Source organism: Rhinopithecus bieti, unplaced genomic scaffold, assembly GCF_001698545.2.
Source record: "Rhinopithecus bieti isolate Rb0 unplaced genomic scaffold, ASM169854v2 scaffold_54331, whole genome shotgun sequence".
In the NCBI taxonomy this organism is placed as follows: Eukaryota; Metazoa; Chordata; class Mammalia; order Primates; family Cercopithecidae; genus Rhinopithecus; species Rhinopithecus bieti.
In genome coordinates, this window is record NW_016821659.1 from 520,710 (window position 1) to 529,383 (window position 8,674).

The 8,674-nt window shown below is 55.9% G+C and overlaps 1 protein-coding gene across 1 annotated transcript in view; it reads right to left on the reverse strand.

The window, feature by feature from the left end:
* Nucleotides 1–8,370, reverse strand: part of ASTL (astacin like metalloendopeptidase) — an 18,031-nt gene extending 9,661 nt beyond the window's left edge. Inside the window, exons 1-8 of the mRNA XM_017860466.1 lie at nucleotides 8,311–8,370; nucleotides 7,368–7,493; nucleotides 5,176–5,237; nucleotides 3,811–3,904; nucleotides 3,265–3,382; nucleotides 2,411–2,592; nucleotides 487–549; nucleotides 270–347 (exon numbers count right to left, since the gene is read on the reverse strand). Of these exons, the coding sequence (XP_017715955.1) occupies nucleotides 270–347; nucleotides 487–549; nucleotides 2,411–2,592; nucleotides 3,265–3,382; nucleotides 3,811–3,904; nucleotides 5,176–5,237; nucleotides 7,368–7,493; nucleotides 8,311–8,365 (778 nt within the window). The 5' untranslated portion in view covers nucleotides 8,366–8,370. The remainder of the gene's footprint in view (nucleotides 1–269; nucleotides 348–486; nucleotides 550–2,410; nucleotides 2,593–3,264; nucleotides 3,383–3,810; nucleotides 3,905–5,175; nucleotides 5,238–7,367; nucleotides 7,494–8,310) is intronic.
* Nucleotides 8,371–8,674: the final 304 nt, after the last annotated feature.

Here is an 8,674-nt window from a genome sequence, read left to right on the forward strand (position 1 = left end):
CAAATCCTAAAAATACAGAAACAATACAACTTACTGACATATAAAGAGGGCCGGCAAGAAAGGGCGGGCAAGAAAGGGCGGGCAAGAAAGGGCAGGCAATGGCTGGGAGAGTCTTCTGGGAGCTCGTAACTTACCCAAGCTGAGGGACTGAGCCCGCAGCCACCATGCTGTTTCTGGCACCAGCCCCACTCTCCCCAGCGCCAGGAGGAACCCCAACCTATACTAGTTGGGTTGGAGGCACAGGGACCCCATGGCTGGCCAACCATCACCTCGTAGCAGTTCTCTCCACCCATCCTGCCTCCTTGCATATTCGTCCTGCACGGGGCTCGTCTCTGCATAACCCACAGCTGCCACGGGTCACACACTGCTCAGGGTCTCACATGCCCCTCCCACCCTAGACGCAATGTCTATTCCTTGACCCAGATTTGAAAAACCACCACACTGACATTGGCAGTGGTGACCCCCAGTCCCCAGTCACAGGCCCACCTTCCTGCCACAACACTTCCCCAGACTTGGAGCCCCTCTCCTCCTCGCTCAGGTCCCTCAGACCTGGGAGGGGCAAGGTTCCTTCCTGCCTTCAGAGGCAGCCCCTCTATCTTTGCACCCCCCCCCCCAATTCCCTCAAACCCAGCCAGCCGCCCATACACCCTACCTCGGTACTGCAGCTTCTCCACGGAGCAGTCCAGCGCTCCAGCACCTTCATACCCCATCACCTGCCTAACAGCTGCCCCTCGAGCTCTTATTTCTTCCTTTTAAAAACTCATTAAACACTTTGAATAAATAGTATATTCATTTGGTTGAAAAGTCAACTATTGAGATGTAGTAAAAGTCTCCGATTCCATCCTCCGCTTCCCGCGTTCACACCTTCCCGCCCCACAACAATTAATTACTGCTATTAATGTGTCTGCCCTAGCAGAGTTTCTGTACATATTAACCTAATGAGAACATATTAACCTAAATGAAAACAAACAAGTTCTCGCTTTTTCCATTGGGGAAGCGGTGTTTTAACCTGTTTTATCATTAGGAATAATTAGTGGTGTTTTCCAACTCAGTTTCTGCTTTTACCCTTTTTTAAATTTCCTCCTGCTTTCATTTAATTTGGGTTGACATGCTCAATTTGTTCTGTTTACTGATATGTAAGTCTACACGTTTTCTCTGAGCATTGCATTAGCTGTGAACCACTGGGTTTTGTACAGTCTTTCATGATTTTTGTTTTAGAATAGCTGTACTTTAACTCCAGAGCTAAAAGAAAGTTTTGTTGTTTTCTTTCAATTTCTAAACAGGAGAAGCTTTTGGTTTTGGTGTATTGGTTTCTACTTTATATCATGATCAGAATGTTTATATTAGTCTACTTTCAGAGTTGCACGTTTTCATGGCATTTCATGGCATATCATGAAATTATCAGGGTAACCTTTCACAACTGTTCCACGAGCATTGGGAAGGATCAGTCTGTTTTCAGGACAGAGTCACTTGTCACCCCCCTCACTGCCTCCTCAGCCTGGTCTGATTCAATGTCCATCCCCTCCCTTTGTGAGGTGCTACCCACGTGCCCCAGACACCCCTTTCTCTGTGACTTGTGTTTGCTGGGAGCCACTGAGAAAGCGGTGTTTGGGGCTGGGAAAAGCCAGCTTCCCTGGCTGCCTCGCCTGGCTAACATGACAGCAGTGAAAGGTCTTGTGCTAGATGCCCTCCACCTGCGGGAGGCCTTCTTCCCACTCCACCCTCTAAGCCAGATTCCCACCCACACCTCCTCTGCCCCTCCCTCGGGGGCGGGTCTTCCTGCCTCCTGAATGGAGAGACCCCACCATCACCAGAATCTGATCCCCGGCACCACAGAGCTGCTGCTGCCAGCACAGGAACCACAGCCCACCTGCCTCCAGCCTCTACTCTCCCACGGCCACAGTCTGCGTTTCTTCTGCCTGCTCACTGGCACATGTCCCAGTCCCATAGCGCTGCCCTCAGCCCGTGGCTCAGCACTTGGCTTGTACAGCCTGCTACCTTGGGGTTCTGCTTTGGCTCAGCTCCCCAAGCTGGCACACAGCCCCAGCCCACACTGGTGGTGCCTGGTGCATGAGGCCGCTGCTGGAGTACTCAACAAGCAGGCACCATGGGTACTGCCTGCCCCATCCCCAGGGAGAGGACAGTGTCAGGGATGAAAAGCGAGACAGAGCAGGTGGTGGCACCCTAACTCAGGCACAACTACAGGAGGGCAGATCAAGGCCTGGGGCCCAGAGCAGCAGCTGGACCACCTCCAGGTCCCAAAGAGAAGCGAAACCCCCACCTTCCCCACAGGAAGCAGGCAGGTGGTGGGGAGGATGGATAGCCTCATCCATAGGAACCAGGCAACTTGGGCCCAAGCCCTGCTGTCCCCTCCCCGGCACCAGCCTGACCTGCCTGTGGCCTGGCTTACCTGGGAGGATCTCGTTCCAGTTGATACGGATATAGCGGTCCCGGTCAGCCCGCGCGTGCTCGTGCCAGAAGCCCAGCACATGCATGAGCTCGTGAAGGACAATGCCCCGGCCCTTCTGAAGACAGGTGGGTGCCAGGGAGACCACCTGCATCCCTCCACTGCGCCCCACACTCGAGAAGCACCTGCAGGGCAATGAGAGCAAGCAGGGTGAGCGCCAGCCCAGATCCCCCCCAGACAGACAGACCTGGGCTTTCCCTCCCCCCACACCACAAAATAGACAAACACCCAACAAGCAGGCCCCACTCTGGGTTCTAGTCTCAGGTTTGCCATTCTCCAAGCCCCTTTACTGCCTGGACTTCTGTGAAATGGGCATACCGGACCCCCATCACCAGCCTGGGCCGCAGGGAGGCAGCAGGAACTGATATGAATGCAGAGGACAGAAGCAGCTCACTCAGTGAACACACCCTCCTAGTCAGCCCTGAGCCAAGGCTTTCACACACATCGCCTCAGGCCCCTGACAAGCTAGGAAGCAGGTATCGCCACCACTCCCACCCCAGAGGGTGCAGAAGAGGTTCAGAAGTTAGGGAACTTGCCAGGACTCAATGACTCACACACTGTCTGCCCCACAAAACCTCCCCTCCTCACCACCCGGTGGAGTCCCCTGGGAGAGGAGGGCTTTGTAAATGAGGGTCTAGCACCGTTCCCATCCCTTTTCCACCTCCCGCCCTGGAGGTCCAGCTCGCATGGGGCAGACCCCTCAGGGTGGGCAGGGGGACTGAGCCCTGGGGGATGGGCCCAGAAATAAATTTTAGACGATAGACAAGTGGATTCCAGGCTGAACGCCCAGCGCTTACCCATACATGGGGATGATAGAAATGAAGTCTCTCTGGCCCTGGTAGGCGACAAACCTGACGCACGTGGAACGTTCAAAGTCCGCAAGAGCCTCCAGGATGACCTGGCGGCTGGGCTCATCTGAAAGATACCACCTGGCTGAACCCCAGAGCCATGGTGGTCTTTAAGCTCTACATGGGGGTCTGGGAGCAGAGCTCTGAACTCACTCTCCCAAAATAGCATCAAGAAAGGGCAGCCTAGTGGTGCCAGGAGGAAGCTGGGCACCAGACCCTGGCTGTGGGACCTTGGGTAGGTCACTGTCCTCCACACCACATGGTCTCAAGGGGAATCAGATCCCCCTGGACACACCTTCCCATCAGCTCTCCCAGGATTTTAACCCTCCCGACTCAGGAGACCTTCAGGAACAGAAGGGCTTCTGTGGACGGGTTCTTGGGGTGGGGAGGTGGAGGGGATGTGGTGGTATAAGAGGAAAAAGGAAGAGAGGAGCACCTCTGCCGCATTTGGAAGAAGGGGCCGAGGAAGGGAGGGAGCCTACCACGCTCACTCACCGTACTTGCTGGAGAGCAAGAAGGGGACCTCCACGACACCACCACCACCCGTCGGCCACTTGTTGCTGGTTGCTGACAGCAGACGGAAGGGACTCTGAGGAGAGAGCAGCAGTTCTACCTCCGGGGCAGAGGCCACCCAAGCTTTGTGCTCCAAGGGTGCCACACCCCAGGGCACCAGAACCCCAAAGATGTGGGAGTCAGGACCTGTGTGCATGGGAATGGGGGACCATTAGGGACGGGACAGAGGCGTGGAAGGCAAGGGACCAGCTACATGAACCTTGATGCACAAGACAGTCCCTTGGCCTATGACAAAAGAATTGCAGTCTCAAGCAAACAAGAGATTAGTCCCTGAGGATGTTGGCTAGGAGGCCAGCACCCCAGGGTGCCCTGGATCAGAAGGGCTTGGGCTGGCAACCCCACCGCAGCATGTGGGCAGTGCCCCTTCCAGAGGGGAACAGCCACCAGGCTTCCCTGAACGTGGGATGGTCATGCGGACAGAGCCTATTTGGAGTGAAAGCGAGGCAGCACCCTAGCCTCATCCGCTGTTCTGCTCTCCAGCAACCAGCCCTTCAGAGCCCAGGCTCCACAGCACCCCAGTGTGCCTGCACCATCAGCTGGAGGCATTTGATTCTGCTCCTGGTGGTCACATGCCACCTCCCCAAGCACTCACTGGATAACCCGGAGGGGTCTGCCCTGCCCCTGGGGTCCCCTAGGAACCTTGGGCCAGCCTCTGGCTCTCCTGCCCAGTCAGAGGCTGTGCCATCAGTGGCAGCCTCCAGCAAGACAGTCTTGCCTTCCCCTGGGTCATTGTCCTATTCAGGAGCCTTCTGCCATTCCCAGTCACCTAAAACACAGCGCTGCTGTCCTGGGCACAGTGTTGCCTTTTCTGCTAGCAAGGCACCCCCAATCCCCAGCAGCCTTCTCCCTTCAGATGCAGCCCCTCGACCACAGCCAAGATGGTCAGGCTCCATATCACTCCTTGTTCCACCATCCCCAGGTCGCCACTGCCACCAGGCCCTTTATCCCCCACAGGCCACTCTGCCAACCCTTGCTCATCTCTTCCTTTATCTGAGCACCTCCCCTGGGCAGGGTACCAAGCTGTGTCAAGTGTTCAAACCTCCTCCTTCAGGAAACCCTCTCAGGCCGACTGTGCCAGCACTTCAGATACCAGCCTCCCTTAGCATTCAGGCTGGCTTATTCCTTTTTCCTAATAGAAGAGTCGCTCTGACCTTGACAAAGAGAGGCAGCTACCAAGCTATGTATGTCCCTCCCACATCAGGCCCCATGTCACCCAGGGTGGGCTCCGAGGGCCTGTCACCAGCTGTGGGCTGATCCGCACCCACACACGTCAGAGTGTGCACTCACCGGCCGGACGATGTCCCCCTCGATGAGGAAGCTGCTTTCTGGGGTTTCTTCCGGGATGAGCCCTGGGAAGGGAGGGAAGGACGTGTTGGCCCATGTCCCCCAGCACACTGACTCAAAGGACAAGCCAAGCAAGTCCCTCCTTCAGTCTATTCTTGTGTCTTTCCTAGTGGATTGTTATTATAACTTCTTAAATGGCCTGATAAAAGTAGAGGTCACTGGCTCTCCGAGCCTGGGTGTTTAGCTAAGTCATTAGTTGATGTTGGAGAATGTCAGCCACCCTGGCAAGGCTGTCTGCAGGCGTGAGGGGCTGGGGGACAAAGACAAAGGAGTCTGAGGCTCGGGGTCTGTCCCTCCCCTGACTGTGGAGTTAGAGGTTCCCTGAGCACTGAGGAAAAGTCGCACAGTCCCCGAGTGTGGGAGGCTTCTTGGCTGGACTGCGTCCTTCCCCTGCTCAAACACAGCCCACAACCTATCGAGTCCCAAGCCTGGGTCCCTGCGGTCAGGAAGCAGCGGCCTCTTCCAGCCTGAGCCACACTCCTCAGAACAGGCCCTGGGCTCTCCCACCCACCTCATCCCCCATCTATTCCTCACCCATCTGTTATACTCAGGCCCCTTGAGGTGGCAAATTCAAATTTGTTCCGCCATCAAAGGTAGGCAAGTACCGGCTGTCACAGACCCCTCACCTCTCTTAGTCCCTCTGCTTCTCGTCTCTCCCGCAAGTGACTCATGGAGGGAGTGAGGAAAAGCAGGAGAGAAGGCAGGAAAGAACCCAGGTGCAGCCTCAGCTGGATCCCATGGGCGCTCCGGACCACAAATGGCACCTCTGACTTCCACAGCCTTGAGGCAGGGGCCAGACTCCTGTCCCTTAGGAGTCCCAGTGGGCCACCTCGGGCAGGTGAGGGAGTAGCCCCCAGGCACCTCTGGCTGAGGCAACTCCTTTTGGCTGGGGGCCAGTCTTGGGAGGCAGATACAGCTGTACGGCATTAGCCACATTCACAGCGGCAGGTGCTTCTCAGGAAAGCATCAGATGAGGCACGGACAGCCGCTCTGAGATAGCCTCACTGTAGGTGATAGTTGTTGGGGTCACCAGCATTTGGGAGTTTTCTCCATTGGTTCTGGTTACCTCCACACCACTCACGGTGACCCAGGGGTGGGGCAGTACCTGGGGCTCAAGGCTCAGTTGGTGCTGGGCCCCTATGTCAGCTCTTGGAGGAAGAAGGGGGCAGATCACACAGTGGCTAGGATCTGGTAGGATCTCACCCACCCTTAGGACAACATTGGTCCCTGCTCCCCAGTGCTTCAGCCCTCATTGCTCCAACATCTGAACTCCAATCTCCATCTCGACTGGCTTTGTTCAGGCTATTTATACACCCTCATTCCTCAGGTGACATCCCCAGACAGCAAGACCCTGAGCCTCAGACTTCCTAATCACTCCTGCAGACAGTCCTGCACAGGGTGGCTGACGTTCTCAAACATCAACTCACCGCTTAGCTCCACACCCAGGCTCAGAGAGCCAACGATCTATACTTTTATAAGGCCATTTAAGAACTTCGTTTTTCATATAAAAGTAGCAATCCACTAGGAAAGATACAAAAAGAAAAAGTAGACTTAAGCAATTGCCCATAGAATTTCCACCCATTCACACCTGTAGTCCCAGCTGCTCGGGAGGCAGAGGCAGGAGGATCACTTAAGACCAGGAGTTCAAGACCAGCCTGGGCAACATAGCAATACTACTCCATCTCTTAAAAACCACGGCCGAGTGCGGTGGCTCACGCCTGTAATCCCAGCACTTTGAGAGGCCGAGGCGGGCAGATCACGAGGTCAGGAGATCAAGACTATCCTGGCTAACATGGTGAAACCCCATCTCCACTTTAAAAAAATAAAAATACAAAAATACAAAAATTTAGCCAGGCATGGTGGCGGGCGCCTGTAGTCCCAGCTACTCGGGAGGCTAAGGCAGGAGAATGGCGTGAACCCAGGAGGCAGAGTTTGCAGCGAACCGAGATTGTGCCACTGCACTCCAGCTTGGGCGACAGAGCAAGACTGTCCAAAAAAAAAACAACATAAAAAGACACTTACAGCCTAGAGTAAGCTGGTCCACTTCCTCCCAGGCTCTGCATTTCTCAGTGTTCAGTGTGGTTTTCCCACTACATAATGTCATGCCCCTCCAGGCCCTGAGAAGATGCCCTCACCTTGGTTAATTGCAGGAATATCCTTGTCCCAGGAGGCCTGGGTTCCCTCAGGGGTGAGGCCATCTGGGAAGCTGGTACCACAGGCTCCTGGGCAGCTGGAGGCCAGGGGCGCTCCTAGGATCATACCTGGTCCAGACAGACAGGGGCATACACAAATGCTTGGAGCACCCACCAGTGAGACCGGACAGCAGGACATAGGGTGAGTGTGGGGGATCAGGCTGTAAGACTCAGTCCCTAGGAAGTGTAGGCTCCATCCAGCACAAAGCCAAAAAGCCTTTCCAGTCTCCTTGCTCAACCCCAGCTAGCGCCAAGGTCTAGATGACCTCGGGAAGGAGCTCCCCTAGGGGGACCAAAAGGGCACGTGCCCCACCTATGAGGTAGAGGAGGAACAGGAAAGAAGGAGGCAGGACAGACCTCAGGTTCTGACGCCCATGGCAGGGGCAAGGCCAGCCTCATACCTTTCTCTATGACTCTTTCTCAGCCCAGGCTCTTGGACAATGGGCTCAGCCTGGAGTGGGGACTTACAGCCTACCCCCACCCCAAGACAAGTACGCCTGGGGCACAACACCTGCCATCTTCTGCCAGGCAGGCCCTCTGCTTCCAGGACCTTCAGGAGGCCTCCCCTTGGCCCCCAGGAGCTGACTTCTAAAACAACCCTGGAAAGCTCTGTGCTCTGAGCTCAGCTACAACCCTAGAAAGCTCTGTGCTCTGAGCCGCTGAGCTCAGCTACAACCCTGGAAAGGTCTGTGCTCTGAGCTCAGCTACAACCCTGGAAATCTCTGTGCTCTGAGCCACTGAGCTCAGCTACAACCCTGGAAAGCTCTGTGCTCTGAGCCGCTGAGCTCAGCTACAATCCCTGCAGGTTCCAGTCACAACCTTCTGGCCTCTCCCCAGCTTTCTCCAGGCTGGAGCCAGCAGCAGGAGGGACAGGTAGCCAGCTTACCTGGCAAGAAGAGCAGACCCAGCACCCAAGGCCGGAGACCCCCTACATCCTCCATGGTAGTCCTGCTGCCCCTTCGGCAAACAAGACTAAGCCCCAACAGGACAGAGTAGCCTAAATGCAGAACCAGCACCACCACCACCTCTTAAATAGCAGCTGCTCCAGCTCCCACCTTACTCCCACCAACCACCTCCACCTGCAGCCCCGCCCCAACCAGCTCCACCTGCAGCCCCGCCCCAACCACCTTCACCTACAGCCCCGCCCCAACCAGGTCTGCTGGCAGCCCCTCCAGTGTCTACCTGTGGTTTCCACCCCAGCGCAGTCTCCTTCCTGGCTGTAGTGTGTGAAAGACAGGCGGGACCCGCTT